The sequence below is a fragment of the Trachypithecus francoisi genome, unplaced genomic scaffold (genome assembly GCF_009764315.1).
Source record: "Trachypithecus francoisi isolate TF-2019V2 unplaced genomic scaffold, Tfra_2.0 Lachesis_group12, whole genome shotgun sequence".
Classification (NCBI taxonomy): domain Eukaryota; kingdom Metazoa; phylum Chordata; class Mammalia; order Primates; family Cercopithecidae; genus Trachypithecus; species Trachypithecus francoisi.
The window spans coordinates 28,556,052-28,576,909 of NW_022681457.1; the positions used below are offsets into that span (position 1 = coordinate 28,556,052).

General features: G+C 40.7%; 2 protein-coding genes across 17 annotated transcripts in view; one reads left to right on the forward strand and one right to left on the reverse strand.

Annotated features, from left to right (window-relative positions):
• WDR78 (WD repeat domain 78) overlaps positions 1-6,818 on the reverse strand; it is a 112,092-nt gene extending 105,274 nt beyond the window's left edge. Inside the window, exon 1 of the mRNA XM_033225214.1 lies at positions 6,710-6,818. Within this exon, the coding sequence (XP_033081105.1) occupies positions 6,710-6,753 (44 nt within the window). The 5' untranslated portion in view covers positions 6,754-6,818. The remainder of the gene's footprint in view (positions 1-6,709) is intronic.
• Positions 6,104-20,858, forward strand: part of MIER1 (MIER1 transcriptional regulator) — a 66,691-nt gene continuing 51,936 nt past the window's right edge. For 2 of the 16 annotated variants that reach the window (XM_033225215.1, XM_033225219.1), the window contains exons 1-3: positions 6,104-7,139; positions 8,185-8,285; positions 11,245-11,318. In XM_033225215.1, coding sequence (XP_033081106.1) covers positions 7,073-7,139; positions 8,185-8,285; positions 11,245-11,318 — 242 coding nt within the window. In that variant the 5' untranslated portion in view covers positions 6,104-7,072. Of the gene's footprint in view, positions 7,140-7,363; positions 7,426-7,451; positions 7,579-8,184; positions 8,286-11,241; positions 11,319-12,611; positions 12,765-20,858 lie in introns of those variants that run through there. The other 14 variants (XM_033225216.1, XM_033225225.1, XM_033225220.1 and 11 more) reach the window with 11 other exon arrangements.

Sequence of the window (20,858 nt, forward strand, 5' to 3'; positions counted from 1 at the left end):
GCTTTGACTGAAATGGTGTGCTTTCCTTTAAGGAATCAAACGTGACTTATGGAACCAATAAAGCTGTTGGAAAAACTGGCCTCATATTTTGTGTACATAGTGCCTGTATAGGGTTTCTGACCTGTGCTAAGGGAAGAATGTCACTTTCTGACAGACCCAGAAGCCTCAGGTTTATCTTGGAACCTCAAGAGGAGAGGAAATTCACCCAACTCATAGGTATTTGATTGCATAAACCCATGGCTGGGCTCGGCTTATAAAAGTCCTATCTGAGATTCCTCCTATGAAAGTCCAACAAAGCCAGTTTAAAAGCCTATGTAAAAAGTTTCTTGTTGCACTGTATCAAAAAATTAGGCCAAGTATAATAAAGCAAACCAGATGTACCATGATTTGTCTTTAGTAAAAATGGGAAACTGGAGAGAAAAATTATATTTCACAACTATAGTAGACCTGTTGTTAGATTCTAGTCTTTCCTAATGTTTTCTCAATGTTTATTATTTTCTACAGTTTGGACCAAATTCTAATTTTTCTTGGCTATAAGTCTTCAAAATAATGTTTTCAATTTTCTTCCTTCTTATTTGCCCTATTTTTCCTAATTTGGAGTCACTGAAAACTAACTTGTGCTTTCTTAAAGCCCTGCGAACTGAAGCCAGACAACTTAAACTTCAGAAGAAAATAACAGCAACCTGTTTACATACCTAAGCCACTTTCATACCTACCTACTGATATATGGACTTCAGAGTAATATAGCCTATATCAATTTTTCCAGGATTGTTTGTTTGTTTGTTGTTGTTTTTCTCCCTTCTTCCCCCATTTCCTCTTCACGGGACATGAGACTTCACAATCTGCTAAAAATGAGCTTTTGGGACCTAACCCATCTAGGAATAAACTGTCCTAGCCATGAGAGATCAGATAAAACCCGAGACCAGAGACTCATTTTCTTCTAAAATGTTTTCTCCAAAATATCTTTTAAAAAGAAATGGGGGAAACGTAAAAGGAAAATATCTTGAGTCCCAAAATTACTAAGCTGAGGGAGAATTCAAGCTGGGGACTGCTCAAGACAAACCTACCTCCCATTCTATTCAATGGCATCCTCTGCTCGCTGATATAGATGCATATTCTGATTGCTTCCTTTGGAAAGGCTTATCAGAAACTCAAAAGAATGCAACCATTTGTCTCTTACCTACCTGTGACCTAGAAGCCCCCTCTCTGCTTCAAGTTGTCCCGCCTTTCTGGACAGAACCAACGTACATATATTGATTGATGTCTCATGCCTCCCTAAAATGTATAAAACTAAGCTGTGCCCTGAACACCTTAGGCACATGTTGCCGGTACTTCCTGGGGCTGTATCACGGGCACACATCCTGAACCTTGGCACAATAAACTTTCTAAATTAACTGAGACCTGTCTCAAATTCTCAGGTTCACATACTCATATGAATAACTGACTACTAGATAGCTCTAGTCTAAAAGTCATCTCAAAGTGAATAGATGGACAATAACATAATCTCACGTTAACTCATAAAACAGTTCTTCCTCTATTTAAGGAGAACAAACAACTACCTTGAAAATTGGAGACAAGTTGCAAACAGAGAATCACAACTTACTGGGAGCAGAAAATGCCGCTGAAGCCAGCAACTTAAAAGGCAACTAGCTAACTACTGAAGACTTGAGTATAGACTAACTTGAGAGAGAAAATATTCTGGGGGGCCCCTACATTTTCATGAGCTTTACCTCTATGTGGCCACAAAGTTCTCAGGATGAAGATTAAGGAAAAATTTCCTCATGGTTCTAGCAGGTGGATAGGAAGTAACCATTCTAAAATACACCTACAATGTTATGTTCTCCTTAACAAGCACCTGCACGAAAGGACAACTACTTTACCAGAGCCTAACTAGAGTTTTATCAGGGTCTAACTGACATGGGGGAAAGGAAATACCCAACTCTGGCCCCCATTAGCCATCTTTTCCCCTCAAAGAAAAAATGTACTGAAAAGCACTTGTCAAGGTCTCATCTCAGGGACAAAGGCCCATTAAAACACTAAGAGCTAATCATAGGATTGTCAAACCCTTCCCCTCCCCCTACATCTTCCCACTGATAGGAATAGGAAGCAGGGAAATTCTGGGCAGAAGAGGGCAGGTCCTTGGCAAGGGCCCCACCCTCAAGCCTGGAATCATGGCCCAAAGTAAGAACATACATCTGTGTTTTCCTGCTTGAATGCTGCCTTTTCCAAAATCACCCATGGCCCACTCTGCCCCACTATCCTGTGCCCATAAAAACCTCAGGCTCAGCAGGCAGAAAGAGAAGCAGCTGGACGTTGGAAACTATGGTTGGACGTCAGAGAGAAGTGGCTTGACTTCAGAGGGACAGCTTGACGGTGTATCTTTGAAGAGGAATCTGGCTGGGGATGGCTGAACTTTAGGGGAAGATTACGTTCCTGTTCCATCCCTTTTCCAGCTCCTCTTCCCACTGAGAACCACTTTTATCACAATAAAATCCCCTGCATTTACCAGCTTCAACTCTCATGCGACCTCATTCCTCCTGGACACTGGACAAGAACTCAGGTGCCATTGAGTGTGGGTGCAAAAGGCTGTCATGCTGACCCTCCACTGAGCTGTTAACACTTAAGCTCTCTGTAGACAGCAAAGCTAAAAGGGCACTGTAACACCTCCTCTGGGGTTTCAGGGGTCGTGGGTACCCTCCCCTAGATACTGCTGGGGAGCGAGTATGCAGTTCACTCTTGAAGGCGCCCAAAAGCACTCACTCTGGCTCCTGCATTCACTCACCTGTGCTCCACCTCCCTAGAGGGGTGGAGCAGCGAGTGAGTGGAGTTTGCCCCTGCCAGTGCTTGTGTACTCCAGTTCCTACCTGTGAAGGAGTCACTATCCTGTTTCACCACCATATCTACAGGGCTCCTGTATAATAATGGGATTACAATGGAAAGAACTGCAAGGCTGACTTTATTTAAGAAGTCCCTAGGGAAATTTTAAGAGACAGGAACAAGGACAGTAGAGGAAAATGATGCCTTACACACTTACAACTAAACAGTAAACATAGCCTAATTCCTAGCCACACAAACATAAAACACTACCAGCCTACTTAATCTCAGTTTACATTACCTATACAATATGTTCAGCTCTCAACAAAAAATTGTAAGGCATATCAAAAGGTAAAAAAAAAAGTGTGAAGAGACAAAGCAAGTATCAGAACCACACTCGGATGTGACAGATATTTTATAACTGTAAGACTGTGAATTTAAAATACTTACGATTAATATGGTATGGGTTCTAATGGAAAAAGTGGATAATATTCAAGAACAGGTGAGTAATGTAAGCAGAGATAAAAACATTAAATAAAAATCAAAAGGAAACATGAACATGTAAGGAATATAAAGGCACTGGACAGAGAAATAGGATGAAGGGTTGAAGAATCAGCAGTTGTTTTTATTGCCATGGTAGACTTGTCCAATATTGTAAAGCTAAAGGCAAGGATCTAACACAGGAAAAGAGAAAGTGGAAAACTGACAAATATTTGCTTCATGAGATCCTTTCCAAGGTCAGGATTAAGTCCTAAAAGAAGGAAGATGAGAAATAACAAATTAGGCCAAACCAAAAGGTTGTAAACTTGTCTGTGAAACTTCGTTTTAATTAGATAACATGGCTACTGCAAAAAATAAAGGTTATACTACTTCCCATCTCCCACCCCATTCTTTCCTCAATATGTTATGAAATTGTCAACATTTAGGAAACTCCCAAAGGAATTTTTCTTACACCCCATACTATGAGTTGGACAGTTTTCGTATTTTTCAATTTAATAAATTCAATTTCATTTTACCTTCAAATTTCCATACCTGAAGGTGAAAACAAAAACCACACAAGATAAGCAGTAACCAAAGTTACTGAAGTAAATATTCATTCAGCAAATATTTATTTAGCACCTTCTTCATTCTAGGCAATGGATACCGTAGCGAACAAAACAGAAATCTTTGCCCTTTTGGAGTACTATCCTTAGGTGAAGATGGATTAATAAGCAGGTATACTATAAACTTGCAGAAAAATTTTTTTTTTTTGAGATGGAATCTCACTCTGTCAACCAGTCTGGAGTACAATGGCAGTGATCATGGATCACTACAGCATCACCTTCCTAGTCTCAAGTAAACTTCCCACCTCAGCCTCCCAAGTAGCTGGGACTACAGGCATATGCCACCACATCTGGCTTAATTTTTTGTAGAGATAGGGGTTTGCCATGTTGCCCAGGCTGATTGTGAACTCCCAAGCTTAAGCAATTTGCCCACTTCAGCCTCATAAAGCGATGGAATTACATGCATGAGCCACTGCGTCTGGCAGGAATAAATTTTATGGAAAAATTCAAGCAAAGGTGAGGGATTGAAGAGCTCCAAGGGTGAAGTATTATTACTTTATATTACTTTGGAGCACAGGCTCCAAAGGGGGAACACAGTATGCCTGATGTGCTGTGGAACAACACGGAATGTAATTAGGCAAGGGGAAGAGTCCATAGTGAAATCCTCTGGGGTCCTGTAAAGAGTTTTACTGAGTGAAATGGAAAAAACTTGAGAAATGTTTTGGGCAGAACCACATTGATTACTACCTGGAGGGTGTTGGCAAGGAGACTATTTAGGTGGGTATCACAATGTAACACAGTGATTTACATGGGAGTGGTAGTCTGGATTTATTTGGCAGGTAGAAATGGTAAAATTTGCTTATGGAGTGAGGTATAAGATGGAAGTCAAGGGTAATCCCAAAGTTTTTTACCTGAGTAATTAAAGAGTGGAATTTGCCATTTACTGAAATGAGAAAGATGGCAGTTAATTAGAAAAGAGAGAAAATATTATACACTTAGTTGTAGATGTGAATTTTGAGATGTTTATTAACTTATAAGTGCAGGTGTTTTTTCTTAAAGTCTGTCTTCTTGGGAGAGGTCTTAGCCAGAGATGAACATTTGTGAATCATCATTATAGGTGATACTTAAAGACATCAGAGTGAAGAGGTTTATGGACTGACCCAGCAACACCAATACAGTCCTGGATCGTCAGCTATGAACCACATATACAATGGTGATCTGGTAGCAGAGCTGAAAAATTCCTATTGCCTAACAACGTTGTAGCTGTCACAACATTCAAGAACAAGACATTATCTTTTCTATGTTTACATACACAAATACTTAGCATTGTGTTACAATTGCCTACAGTATTCAGTACAGTAACATGCTATGCAGGTTGGTAGCCTAGAAACAACAAATGCATTTTCATCATTATGCGAACACCATTTAGTGTACTTACACAAATCTTGATGTATAGACTACTACAGCCTAGGTGTACAGCCTACTATACACTTGTAGCCTAGGTGTATAGTAGCCCATACATCATCTACGTTTGTGTAAGTACACTAGAAGATATTTGCAAAATGCTGAAATTGCCTAACAAGGTATTTCTCAAAGGTATCACCATCGATGCATGATTGTATTTAGTTATGGTAGTGAGGAACAGATACCAGCAAAGGATCTGGAAAAGGAGAAACCATGAACCAAGACAAGAACTAGGAAGAGTGGTTTCTCAGAACCCAAATACAGCTTTTCAAAGCTCAAGAAGTAATAAACTAGACCAACGCTGCTTCATTTAACAAAGAATGAAACTGTGGATCAGCCATCATATTTGGCTGCATGGCTATTGTTGACTTTCATAGAAGCTGTTTCGGTGGAGCGGTAGGATGGACAAAAGCGTGAGTACCATATTCAAGAGAGAATGCAAGGTTCTCTCCCAAGAACTCTCAACAAGTTCCACTGAAGAAAGATTAGCTGAGGTGGAAGAGATTGCAGAGGGGAAGAGAAAACAAATAAGGAACTTTGGAGGAACTTAGTGGACAGTATTATGGGCAGTACTAATGAACCATTTAAAGACAAGTCCACATAGCTGTGTGCTTTTCTCCAGTCTTGCTCAACTGATGCATAACAGTAGAATGTTGGAAGCAGGAATTAGTTTTAAGGTAAGACGGTATTGAGGAGACGACAATAAAATACCTCTACTACAGAGCACAGCAATGTTTGGCCTGGTGGCTCACAGAAGCTGAGGCTCTTGAACGTCTGGGCACAGCATGAAGGCACCAAGCTTGAGAGATTGCAGGCCTTAACAAACTAGAAGTGCTAGGAGGAAGGATGGTTCTAAACAAACCAGGTCTTTTCTCACAGAGCAAGCACAGCAGTAGAGATTTTATTTTATTTTATTTTTTAGACAAAGAGTCTCGCTCTGTTGCTCGGGCAGCAATGGCACGATCTCGGCTCACTGCAACCTCCGTCTCCCGGGTTCAAGCAATTGCCTCAGCCTCCCAAGTAGCTAGGATTACAGGCATGTGCCACCAGGCCCGGCTAACTTTTTGTATTTTTAGTAGAGACCGGGTTTCACCATGTTGGCCAGCCTGGACTCGAACTCCTGACCTCAGGTGATCCAACCGCCTCAGCTTCCCAAAGTGCTGGGAATTACAGGCGTGGGCCACCGCGCCCGGCCCAGTAAAGATTTTTTTTTTTAAAGACTGTGGTAGGTCGATAAAGGAGCCATTTGTTGTCTGGGCGCTTCGAGGTCTAGAGACTGAACTCAGTTGGGGTACGGCCCTTTCCAAATGTAGAGATATCTACTAATAGAAGGGCTCCCTCCGGGACCCAGGGGAATGGACTACGGTTTTAACGCCGGAACTTACAACCTGAAGTTCTGCTGCTTGTGACTGCCTGCCGGAGAGACTGGCATGGTGGCGACCAGCTGGGCAGTGGTCCACCACCCCTTTTCTGGCCGCCTCTGAAGTCCCTGTACCTCCAAGCCCCTGCGTTGGCGGCTCGGGCCAAGGCTCCGGAATGTTTGCCGGGCGTCATGGCGACGGTGGAGCTCTGGCTCAACAAGCGGCCGCGCGGTTGGCTGGCGGCACGAGGCCGAGGAGGAGGGCGGAGGCGGAGGGGAGGGCAGAGGGTTGGTGGAGCTGGAGGAAGCTCCGGACGACGACTAGAAGAAGGAGGCGGGCGGCCCGGGCCTCAGGCCCCTCCCAGGCTCTGAGTCTCCCGGCTGCAGGCGGATGGATGGGGCTTCTTCAGGCGGTGGCGGCAGCAGCGAAGGTGGCGGCGGCAGCAGCGGCAGCGGCTGTAAGTGCAGCCTCCACAAGCCATCTCTCCCCTTCTGTTCCAGTTTGGGATGAGGGGCTCCTGAGGTGTCCTCAGTCCCCTTTCTCTCCTTCCCCTCCCCCACAGCAGTGTACCGCCCGGAAGACCCTTAACTTCCGGGGAGGGGCTGCCTCAGAACGCGCCTGCTTTGCTCGCTGCCGGCGGCCGAAGGCGCATGCGCAGCTCCCTCCCCGCCACCGCCCACTGCCTCCCAGCGCCGCCTTCTTGCCTTCGCGGTGGCGGCGGCGCGCTGGGAATCCGCTGCGGAGTGAGTTCGCCTCGCCCGGTTCGCTTCGGTCCCTGATCCCAGCCGGGGTGGGGCTAAGCTGACCACCCCGCTGTGGCTCCGCCTCTTTCTCCTGTATTTCCCTCACTTGTGTCCCAGTCCCGGGAGGCTCCCGCTTGCACTGCAGCCTTTATGGTGAGCAGCGCCCTGGGCCAACCTGCGCTTTTCGGATAGAGTCAGGGAGGGAGGAGAGACTCGAATAGGGTATTACTGTGAGGAAACGAGGTCCTCCTAGCGCGTAGGAGGATCCCTTGGGACAGATGCTCGCCGCTCTTTAGTCTTGTTCTTTCAGCTTGTAGTGGCTAGGTCCTTGGCCTGGAGCCTATCTGTGGTCCCTGCATGCTGTGTGACCTTGAGCGAGTCACTATCCCTCTCTGGACTTCAGTTTTCCCTATGTAAAGCTTCCTCCAACGCTAGAATTCTGTATTTCTGCAGAAGAACTTATATAATTACAAGATTGACTTGGCTATTGAGGCCGCTTCACCGAGATGACCCGGAGTTGACTGAATCTTCTTCACTCATGGGTGGAATGAGGCGACGTATTTATTGGGTCGCTTTTATTCCTTTACCATTGGTTACAAATTGCATGACTTAAGGCTCATTAAATGTTTTTCTAAAATTGTCATGGGATCCTTGTCCTAATTCCCGACCATCTTTTTAAACATGTGAAACAGGGTGGATGGTGAGCTTGTATCTCGTTTCTGTCTCCTTGCTACTGAGGCTCTCTTTCCTTTGATCTAGATGGTGTGGTCGCTCGATTCTCCCAGTGCCTGGCTGAGTTTCGGACGTGGTTAAGAACCAACTGGTTGAGGTTCAATGCAGACAAGACGGATGTGATGCTGGTAGGCAGGGGTACGCTTGGAGATTAAGGGAGGGAAAATCCAAACTCCCTCAAGTAATGTGAGATTATATTACTCTTCTTATATGTTCCAGTGTTTGAGAACTGATGGGCCAAAAATTTCCAGAATTTGGGTGAGATAAAAATAACATGTCATCAATGTAAGAACCATAAACATACAGTTTGTAATATGCTGATAAAATGGGGCCACTGGATAGAACTATGTAAAACTTATGAAAAGAAAATCCAAAACTGTTATTTGAAGAACCAAAAGCCTACATAAGTGTTTTAGAGTGGCATTAATAATAAAAAATGAGACTAATGAAAAGATGATGCTGATTGTCACTATAGGTGTGGGGCTTCCAAATGTAATGGGCTAAGTTTTTTAGATTTAGGTATTTTCAACCAAATTAGTAATTATCCCTACAATTTTACTACCACATCATAAAGACATAGTGTAGGCTGTTGCTTTTAAATAAAAATTTCAGGAAATAGTTTATAAACTAATCTCAAAAGAGACTCATGGACCCTAAAAATTGTTAGATATAGAATTTTTTAGTTTTGAATGTGTTGTATTAATCTATTGCAGTCAGCTAACCCCAGAGTCTAAACTATTACAAATACAGTATTTTCTTGGTGCATTTTGAGAGGTACCTTTTTGGATTGCATAACAGGTTTATATATTTTATATATATATATATTACTTGTATTTGAATCAGGTGTTGGTACTGAATAAAAGGTTATATTTCTTAGGTATATGTAAATTGCCGAAGAAGTTTGTTCATTGGTTCGTTTAAGGTACTGGTTGAAGTAAGATTGTGATACTAAATGCTTTTGTTAAAAGCATAATAATAACTGAGGGGTTTGTGTGTGCGTGCGCCTTATAGCCTCTATAGAATTGTTTAATAACTTTTGAATGGAAGATTCAGTAAATTGCTTATAAATGATTTATCAATATAATAGCAGTTTTGAGTAGCTTAATGTCATAAAAATTAATGTTAGTTTGCCTGAAAATAAGGCAGCTTTTAGGTGGGCAGTAGGAGCTGAAGAGGCATTTATTCAGGCTTTCTATAGTGGTTTTTTGTTTTGGGACATTAATCACAAACCTCACATAAAATTGGAATTCACCACACTTTTTTAGTTTAAATATTTTATACACAATTTCAACAGAACTACTGTTTTGGATATCACATTAATAAATAACAAAGTGTAATTAAGCAGACACAATTAATGGTGCATTTTCTCATGCCTTTAGCTCTGTCATGTCCTATTTTCAACTCTTCTGGTATGAATAGGCTTTAAAAATAATTTTTTTTGTTAACCCAAGTATAAATATTAACTGTTTGCATTTGGATACAAAGAAGATGTCTGTTGAATTAATCCAAAGTGCTGAAGAACTAAGGGTAATGGATGGAAACAACAAGAAGATAGATTCTGGCATAATAAAATAATGTTTTAAACATTTGAACTTTTTTTGAAAAGAGGAGCCTTTTTATGAGATATAATGAGTCACTGGAGGTGTTTAAACATAGGCAAAAAGCCTGGTAGTAGAAGCATGATGAGAGATTACTATTTTGACAGGGTAGAGAATTGACTAAAAGATCTCTAAGGTGCCATCCAACACTAAAATTCTATGACTAGTGAATAGTTAATTTTTATATATTTAATACTGAAGAGGGTAAGTAAGCATTTTGATAAAGACTTTTCATTCCCTAAGGTGGCTCCTGAAAATTTTACAATTAAGTGTATCACTAAAATAAAATAATAGTGGAAGTATACTGAATTCAGTGGTAATGTGTTACCTATGAATTGCAGTATTAGAGCTGTTTCTTTTTTACAATATCTGAACCTAAAAAGACCCACTGAATCCACATTTATAAAAAGGGGAAGGAGAAAAATGTAGAGATTTTCTTCCCTCAATAATAATAATACCATTTAAATTTAGTAGTAGTGACACACAATATTAATAAACTTAAAAAATTATTTAGGCCGGGCGCAGTGGCTCACGCCTGTAATCCCAGCACTTTGGGAGGTTGAGGCAGGCGGATCACAAGGTCAGGAGATCAAGACCATCCTGGCTAACACGGTGAAACCCCGTCTCTACTAAAAATACAAAAAAACAAAATTAGCCAGGCGTGGTGGCGGATGCCTGTAGGCCCAGCTACTTAGGAGGCTGAGGCCGGAGAATGACGGAGAATGACGTAACCCGGGAGGCGGAGCTTGCAGTGAGCCGAGATCACGCCACTGCACTCCAGCCTGGGCAACAGAGCGAGACTCCGTCTCAAAAAAAAAAAAAAATTATTTAACAGTAAGATAGATACCCATTCAGAAATGTTTCAGAGTTCATTTTCCTGACAATTTTAGGATTCATTCAGTAGGTTACTAGACTGTGATCCCCTGCTCTTTATCACAGTTGGGATTTCTGTTGGTAATTTAACTGAAGAATCAAAGATTCAGTGTACTTAAGCAAGCAAGTTATTCCTGTACCTTGTATTTTAACACTTTTAATTTTCCTTTGGTAGGCAAATTTCATAAATTAGCTTTCATATTTTAATGGAAAACCCTCCTTCATCTCCATGTATAAAGCCTGAGTTTGTACCTCTAGGCCCCTAATTGTGTCTGTACCCACCTCAGGTCCATGTACATCCATTGTTCCTTGCCTTCAGCTCTTTTCATTAAGTGTATTGATTGAAAACTATTCGGATATGAACTGACACTTTTAAAAAGTCATTTTTATTTCAAGTCCAAAGCACTGACATAATTCAACAGAGTAACTCTTAGAAGCTATATACCTCTGCTAAAATACTTATTCCCCCAAGGAATCCTGAAAAACACTTTTATATAAGTTTTCTAAAAGATAAAATGAAAATACTGTACAGTACAGTTAATGGTAAAAATTGTTTGTAGATTTGGGAACCTTAAAGTTTTCCTTTCTCTTCTTTCCCTTGCTTTTCTTTCAGTAGAAAATGTGCATCAGATGTTTATGTTTAATTGGTTTACAGACTGTCTGTGGACTCTTTTCCTGTCAAATTACCAGGTAATGTCCTTTCACTTAGCAGCTACTTCATATATCTGTAAATGCAGTTTATTCATGCACAGATTATTATTGGACATAGCAGTTTCAAATTAACGTTGAATCTTTGGAAATAGGAAAATGCTTGATAGAGTCTAGAATTTTAAGGAAATATAAATAATTTAATAGCCTCCCCTATATTGCATTATAAGTTAAGTATAAACTTTAAGAAAAATTGTGTATGTACACATTTATGCAATATATTGTAGCATTGGTTCACATTATTTGAAGGGAATGAATAATTCTCATATTTAAATGGTTGATTTTGGTAGCCACTTTTGAAATTGCATTAAGGGGAACTCTTGAAGATTAGGGAAAAAATCTTAGTCTTTTGAAATAAAGACTTTAAAACTGGTTTAGTAAAATATGTTAGTGACTGTTTTAATGTCACCTTTGTGTTATTCAGTATCTGCCTTAGTATCATGGAAGTGAAACATGTTAGTTACTTTGAAATCATTGGCTCTGGGCATCATCAGCATTGTCATCATGGCCAATTGGCAGCTGTAGGCCAATATATTAAAATAAACTTTCAAGTTACCGGCATTTCAGGCATTGCAAATAAGTAGGTTCTCCCGCCATGATACCAAATAGATGATATCCATAAAATAGTCAATTTTCAGTATTTTCAATTTTGTCTAGTTGTGCAAAATTCAACCAGTACATAACTGTGTTGCTACTGGCATGACAGAAGTGTGTGAGAAAACGCAAATGACATGAGGATGGCAGACTGCCTGTCACAACCCCTTCCATTAATTTTTGCTCTGACCTCTTTAGAGATTTGGGGATATAGAATTTTACATTTCCTGTCGGGAATCTACTGATTGTGAAATATTTGTCAAGGCATAACCGCTTTCAAAGCACAATTCTTGCCGCTGTTGCATCACAGCAACATCCGTTTTTCAGCAAATGCATTTCAAAAACGACCTACATGTAAAATATTACGTATTTTTCCCCTGCTGTGTCAATGCTGGATGTGGCTCCTTTGGCACTGTTCCTTGACCTCTCTGATCCGTAGACAACCCCCTCCGCCTGGAGTCGCGGATCAGCTAGAGCCAGAGAAGCGCCCCGCACGGATGCCCACCTCCTCCCACACCCACCTTGACTCCGCCCCCTCCGCTCTTCCCGGGGAGGGCCGGCCGCGGGGCCGCGCGCGCGCCCTTGCTCCGGCGCGCGCTCGCTGGCCTTTTCCCTCCAGTCCAGCCCAGCCGGGGCGCCGCGAGGGGGCGGAGTGGGGTGTGGTGGGCGCGCTCGGGCGGCTCCTGCGCGTTCCCGCCGAGGCAGTGGCGGCGGGAGCGGCAGAGACGGCAGCGGCCGGAGTCCCGTTGCTGAGTCTCACATCCGGGTTCTGGCGGTGACCCAGCTGCGGCCGCCGCGGAGATGTGACCCGGCAGTACGGCAAATATGGCGGAGGTAAGGGAGCGAGTTCCCCCTCCCTGTCCCGGAGCCGGGCGCCCCCGGCCCTGGGCCGGGGAGGAGTGGAGTGGGCCTGGCCAGGAGAGGCCCGGCCCTGCTGGCGCCACTGCCCACCTGTTGTCTGGAGCAGGCCATGCTCTGGGCGGGAGCTTCGCCTGGAACTTAGTTGGGATGGGTCCGGGGTTAGGAGGAAGCGGAGGCGTACTTGGACTTCGGGGGCAGTTTGAAGGGTAGTGCAGCGTAGTAGTGCGGGGCGAGGGGGAGGGGGCGCCCGCCGGGGAAGGGGTGCCTGTGGCGCAACTTCGCCGGCCGGTGCTAGGGGCCGGGAGAGAAGCTGCTGCTTCCTCTTGCGAAGTTTTTTCCCTTCCTAACCGAGATGCTGTTGCGCCCTTCCGCGTCACCCCCATCCGTTTACGACTGACATCCAGTCTGTGTTGGTGGGGAAAACGTAAGGCTGACGGCCTTTGATTAACTCTGTAATTTTCATGATTGTGGTAAAATGAGCGTGGAGAAATTAACCTGGCCAGCCGCAGTCCAGCTCTCCAGGTTGGGGGGAGTCTGCCCATTTATCCAGACAGTTCTATCGCCCTCTCCCCAAGGTACAACCTCTGAGTTGCTTTTCCACCTCCCCCACCACCTTCACTTTCCAGGCTTTCCCCCCCTCCCCCGTTTCCAAATCAAGGCTACCTATTCTTCTTTCTCTTCTAATTTTTCTTTAATTGGAGAAGCTTTTTCTTGTTTCTTTTTGCTCGTTTTATAGTAAACAAGTTCCCAAAGCCCCTTTCTTTGATTTTACATATTTGGGCCGCATTTGGCGGGCATACAACTGCTGTTGATTTATCATTAATCGGAACTAAGTATATGCTGCTGGAACTTTAGGTAACTGGAAGTTTAAACCTTTAAAATATCTGAAGTTTTGTGAGGATTTGTTTAGTTTCCTTTTTTCCTTACCCGTGGAACAATTTCAGTATTCTTTATCTCTGGGAGTTTGAGATGATATATCTGGATTTTTTTATGTCTCCTTTGAAATAAGGCACTGTAAGTTTTGATTGATAAGGGAGTTCTCTTGTTTGAATTGCCATTTTCATGGTTTCACAGGCACCTCAAAACAGATTTAGGAAGGAGGGTGAGATTTTACTGTAGCAGTCAGGACTGTTTGCTGCCAATATTTTTTTTAAAACATTCAATATCTCTAATTTACAACTAAATTTAGATCTTAGATTTATTTTCATTTCTTTTGCTCTTGGTGGTTAAAGAATTGTATTTCCAGGCACACGAATTGGAGAACGTAGTACTTTCTGTTTCCCCAAAATGTGACTGCGTTTGTTCCAGTAGACTGACAATCGGTACCTGGATTTTAGTACTGGTGAGGTTCTTATTCTTAAGTGTTACTTTCCTTCATGTTTAAGGAGTTGTGTGTAGCTGAATTTATACATTTTGTCAGTTAGTGTCTTCAGTGGACCCCTTTCAGTCAATATCCCATAAGCAGCAATGTGCTACATAGGTAACGTGGTTTCTTCTCTCATGATGTTGCTCAGGATAGTTTGAACTTTAAGGTGTGTAGTCATACTAAGGCGAGATATTACTGAAAGAAAATAGCTTATACAGAGAAATTTAAGTTAAACTTAAATTTAAAATTTCTGTGTTTTTAAAAAAAAATTTTACTGCTGAGGGTACTAAAAATCTAATATGTAAAAGAAATTATGTTAACTTTTTTGTTTTAAAAATTAAAGATGGTTGCATTATTGTAAATTAAAGGAAAAAGATATTTTGATTCACTAATCAGTCATTTCCTAATATTTTCTAATGTATGTTTTAGTTTTCTTAAATATTTTATCAGTTCGAGAATGGAATGTTTTATAGGAACGCATGGATGGTTCAACTTCAAGAAGGAAATAACTGGAATTTCGTTTTTAGTGTTTATTTAATGACCTGATATCTTTAAACAATTTATCTTCTATATTCTTCAGTTACTTGTGGATGGTTTCATATATAGTGAATTGGGGAAGAGTTGGAGGAACTTTCGTGATCTGTGTCCTACAAAAAAATCTAAGACGGGTGAAGAACTGAAAAGTACAATTGATTTATAATTTTCCTGGCCTCAATACTTGAATAATTACGATGAGTTTTGAGACCAGTGGTTTTAAAAAAAATTGGACGAAGGAGAAATGCTTGGTTGGCTTTTACTTTGAGCTCTCAGTAGATTCATTCTTTATGAAGCCAGTATAAAAGCATGTGATGAAATAATCCAGATGCTGAATTATTGTGCTTTTGATCAAATAAATCTGAGGATTTAAGGATAGCTTGTGAAGTAACAGTAAGTGCAAAGCAATAGTATATATCTATTTGTTAAATCTGAGGGGGAAAACAGGTTATTGAAGTATGTCTCCAGAGAAAAATGTAGGTATTATGCTTCTGGGCTTTAAAAAAAAAAAAAAATCGTTGCTTCCTACAGGAGCATGACCCTAACCATGTTTTTCCAGAAAAACATTGAATTCTTGAATACAAACGCTTTAGATGTGAATAGGATATACTCATTTTTTATATTTGATCTGATTATCTTAGTCCATAATGGAAGTATATATTGGTTCTTCAGTTATAACACTAAGGCCATATTTAATGTACTTAGAATGAATGGCATATGCTCCCTTGCTTAATACTTTTTGGCAATATTTCTCATTGCTTATTATCCCTTAAAATTATTTACCAACCTTCTAAAAGGACGCTCTTCTACTCACACTTAAAGGAAGGAGATTACAGGATAGTTGCAGTTTTACTAACTGCAGAAATAAGAGGAAAATGAGAGAAAAAATAAGAGGAAGAAATAGTTGATCCTTTGGGTTTTATAAGGAATGTACTAGGGACCTTTGGGAGCGAACAATTTGTCTTTTATTTTAGCGTTTGTAAATATGTAAGGGACTTTCTTCTCATGGAAAAAAATCCATGGCACAATTCAAGACCTATCTTTTCACCTAGGCCACATTTCTGTGATATAAAGAGAAAAAAAATTAATGGATTTACTTTTTTCTATTTAAGTATTTTAGTACTTTCAAAGATGGTATATAATCTGTTTATTCACTTTCACACTTTTCTATTCATTTCTCTTTAAAATGGACTCCTTGCTTAACATTTTTTGAGTGTGTTTGGATTTTGTTTTTTAAGGAAGGATTATGTTAAATGTTACTCATGAAAATGTTAGTTTCTACTCTAAGCAAAATGTGTTTCACTGCAGTGAATTTAAGCTTCAAATAATTCTCCACACTAGTAATGAAATTTTTTATTTTCGTGTTTATACTTCAGAGCTGTTAATATTTTAAAAGTGGTCGAGATCACCGGTGCGTGAGAGTCCTAAAAAGCTTAATTCAGTGGCAGTAAGAGTCAGGGTACTTGAATAGGTGCGAAAGGTTTGGTGGGAGAAATAAGTGAATTATTTTAAGATAATTCTGGTAAGTGAGACTAACAAGTTTTCTAAATAATTCAGAAGTAAAACACTGCCATTGAAGCTTAAGCATGTCTTTATGAAAAGTAATCAGCTATTTAGAAATGCCTGCCTGGCTTGACGTTTATTCAAAATTCATTGCAGTGATTAAATTGTTCAAGTACCAGTCATTGCTTGGGGCTCGTTCTGTTTGTCTTATTCTGTGGCTTAGAACAATAACTGTTACTACGTAGGTATGAAATTCATAAAGTAGCACCCCAAGAAAGTGTTTCTGCAAATTGAGATTTTTTTCTTAACAGTCCTAGATTTTAAAAAACAAATTTAAACATATCCCATGCATTTAGCTACAAACTCCTTAGTAGTGTTAGGTTTCTAGAGCAATTTATAATAAAAGTAGTTAGGTCTTGAAGAAAATCTAAATCTTTTGATCATAGAGAAAATGAAACTGAGCAGAGAGTTTACATGGTTTGTCCTAGGTCGTGCAATTCATCTATGGCACAGTTTAGACTGGAACCCAGCCTTCTGTATTCCTAGTGCTTATTTTCTTTTTCTTTCTTTCTTTTTTTTGAGACAGGGTCGGTCTTTGTTGTCTAGGCTGGAGTGCAGTGGCAGGAATCATAGCTCACTACAACCTCAAACTCCTGGGTCAGGTGATCGATCCTTCCCTCGCAGCCTCTCAAGTAGCTGGGACTATAGGCATGTGCCATCACACCCGGCTAACTTTTTATTTTTTGTGGAGACAGGGTCTCGCTATGTTGATCAGACTGGTCTCAAACTTCTGGCCTTAAGTGATCCGCCTGTCTTGTGCTGGGATTACAGGCGTTTGCCACTATTCCCGGTCCTTATTTTCTATGATATCATTTTACCTTCTGAATTGTTACTACTGTGGTAAATTGCTAATTTTAACTTAAGTACCTTCTTAAGCTTTTTATACCCCTGAATTCCTGAGAGTAACAACAAAGTTAAGTAAGGGAGAAGATTGAGCCCTCTCCTCAATTGAGCCCTTGACATGGTAACCATCTTTCACCCTAAAGTAGGACCAGGATAACTCTTTCTAGGCTTCTAATCCCCATCTCCATTGCTCTAAGAATCTCTGACTTAGAGTCTACACAACTAAGACGATGGTAATGCTTAAAAATGGTGGTGGAATTGGTTTGAGGGGAAAAATTTGTTCAGACAGTAATACTCATTCAAAATAAGCTTTTGATTGCCAGGAATAAAAAATTCTAGTAATTCCTTCATGTTTCTATTATGTTGTTGTTAGGGTTTTTTTTTTGGTGAAAATAATGGTAATGTTGTAGTTATTTCTTTACTCTCAAATTACAGTTTTCTGTTGTTTGGGACATTTCCCACCATGTTCTAGAAAAATGTAAAAGAATTATTTCAGCAAATCTGAGGCATTGAATATTTGTTACAACTATTAGCAATTTTATCAACTAAATCATACAAATATGTGGGTAAGGGTCAACTTGCTATAAAAGTTACTAGAGTTTGTTTTTAATTTGTTTTAGCCCATTCATACTCTGTATACAGTCTTTGTCTCTCTAGTGTTATTTTGTATCTCAGATAAGATAGATATGTACCCCCAAAACACTGAAGTTTTCAAAATTATGGCTTAAAAAATAGTAGCAAGTACTAGGTTTTCTTAAAAATCAAAATTTAGAGGAAGAAAATGAAAATGCCTCATAATTCCACAAGACAGTTAGTCCATAGTGACTTTCATTTTAAGAAAGAATGCATAGTGCATGAAAGTGGTTAGAAAATTTCAACAGTATAGAACTGTATTAAATGAAAAAAGCCTCTTCTCCCTGACCCCATTCCCTAGACGTAACTATTGTTAACAGGTTCTTGTATGTCCTTTTGAGGAAAAAAAAAATTTATTCCCTATTATTCCATATTCCAGCCCAGTTTACGCTCTGTTCTACAGTTTTCTTTATACTGCTAATTTTTTTTGGCATTTATTCCTCTGTCAACACACACAGATATCTCATTATTTTTAATGGAGTCATAGTGTTCTGTTGTTTGGAGAACTATGTATGGAAGAACTGTGTATCATTTCTAATCGGCTAAGTGATGGACTTTAAATGTTTTCTAACTTTTTGCTATAAACAACTTTGTGGTAGTGAATGTTATATATCTATGTCTTGGTGTCTTTTTTTAAATCTATCAGTAGGATAAGTTCATGTTGGCAAAATGATATCCAGTGTGGTTGACATAACTTATTTCTACTGATAACGTTATGAGTGCATTTTAAATATTTTTTAAAACCCAATTTTAAATCATCCTTCCTAAAAGTATTTTTTTCTAAAAATAGGTATTGTTATAAATAAGCACTTACTTAGCCTTAGTTTTGTTTTGTTTTTGTTTTTTTTGAGACGGAGTCTCTGTTGCCCAGGCTGGAGTGCCGTGGCACGATCTGGGCTCACTGCGACCTGTGCCTCCTGGGTTCAAGCAGTTCTGCTTCAGCCTCCCAAGTAGCTGGGATTACAGGTGCCTGCCATCAAATTTTTTGTAAAAATACAAAAAATTTTTGTATTTTAGTGGAGATGGCATTTTGCCATGTTGGCCAGGCTGGTCTCGAACCCCTGACCTAGGGTGATTTGCTTGCCTCAGCCTCCCAAAGTGTTAGGATTACAGGTGTGAGCCACCGCATCCTCCTTAGTTTTGTTTTTCTCTCTCCTTTCTCCCTTCTATTTTATGGTAGTAATTAATGGTAGATGTTGGGGGTTTTCCTGGAAGGTGTTGTTACGGTAACAGTTTCTAAAGACTGATAACAGTCTGACATGACAGATGACTACTTGCAGTCACATTTTAAACATACTTTGAACTGATGAAAATCATTTCAAAAAGAAAAGAGAGGCCGGGCGCAGTGGCTCACACCTTTGATCTCAGCACTTTGGGAGGCTGAGGTGGGCGGATCATGAGGTCAGGAGATCGAGACCATCCTGGCAAACATGGTAAAACCCCATCTCTACTAAAATACAAAAAATTAGCCGGGTGTGGTGGTGTGCACCTGTAGTCCCAGCTACTCAGGAGGCTGAGGCAGGGCAATCGCTTGCACCCACAAGGCCGAGATTGCAGTGAGCCAAGATCGCGCCACTGCACTCCAGCCTGGGCGACAGAGCGAGACTCCATCTCAAAAAAAAGAAAGAAGAAAAAAGTGAGAGTGAAGGAGGAGAGAAGTGAAGAGTGAAATTTTTGAGCAGTTATGTCTCTAGAAGGTACAAAAGGACACTATAGAAGGAGGAGTCAGGGTCTAGACATCAGGCCTGCCTTCACCACCTACCATGGAACTTTAATCTAGTCAGTGTATCTCCTTGGGTTTACTAATTTATAAAATGAGGTAGGTGGGGCAGGTATTATTCCGATATTTATGATTATGATCAGCTAACTAGATGCTTTTGAAAATGTGTAGCACTGGATTGGGCATGGTGGCTTGCGCCTGTAATCCCAGCACTTTGGGAGGCCGAGGCAGGGAGATCACTTGAGGTTAGTTTGAGACCAGCCTGGCCAGCATGGTGAAACCCTGTCTCTGTTAAAAATACAAAAATTAGCCAGCCGTGGTGGCACACGCTTGTAATCCCAGCTACTTGGTAGGCTAAGGCAGGAGAATCGCTTGAATCTGGGAGGTGGAGGCTGCAGTGAGCCAAGATCATGCCACTGCACTTCTGCCTGGGCGACACAGCAAGTCTCTATCTCAAAAAAAAAAAAAAGAAAAGAAAATGTGTAGCACTATATAAATGTAAGCTGGATGTGCTATTTTATTTCATATCTAAATAAAAAGTACCCTTATTCCACACCCAAATCTCCTATATTAAGATGCTAAACTCACTTGTTATTTTGAAAGATCATCACTTTTGATAATTAGCTATACAAAGTAATGTGTACAGTATGAAATGTTTTCAAATACCAATTTTTTAGAAACTCATCTTTGATTTAATGGGATATATTTAACTTTAAAGAATCTAAGCTCAATCCTACCCCCAAACATATAGAACAGAATTTTATTTTGGAAGTAAAATATTAAAATATATATGGATAATAAATGTATCTGTAGGCAGACCACTCTAGTTCTCCCCCTGTGCTAATCTAGATATGCCTTTAAATCAGTCATTGAGACATTCTAGTATGTCTGACATAATCGCTAATGTTACCTTTGAACACTGGGCGTTGTACTCTGTATCAGCTGTGCTTACAAATGCTACTTGTCCTCAAGCATCTGGTATCTTAATCATAGGAAAGTGTTTGCAGCGTTTTTCAGAACTTTATTTACCACCAGAGCAACAATCAGTAAGATATTTGTTGGCATTCACTACTCATGAGGCCTTTTACAAACTGAAGTATATGAACACCATTTACAATTCAAAATCTCTATTAATATCTAGCATCAATAAAAATGTAACTTATGGCCGGGCACGGTGGCTCAAGCCTGTAATCCCAGCACTTTGGGAGGCCGAGACGGGCGGATCACGAGATCAGGAGATCGAGACCATCCTGGCTAACATGGTGAAACCCCGTCTCTACTAAAAAATACAAAAAAACTAGCCGGGCGACATGGCAGGCGCCTGTAGTCCCAGCTGCTTGGGAGGCTGAGGCAGGAGAATGGCGTAAACCCAGGAGGCGGAGCTTGCAGTGAGCTGAGACCCGGCCAC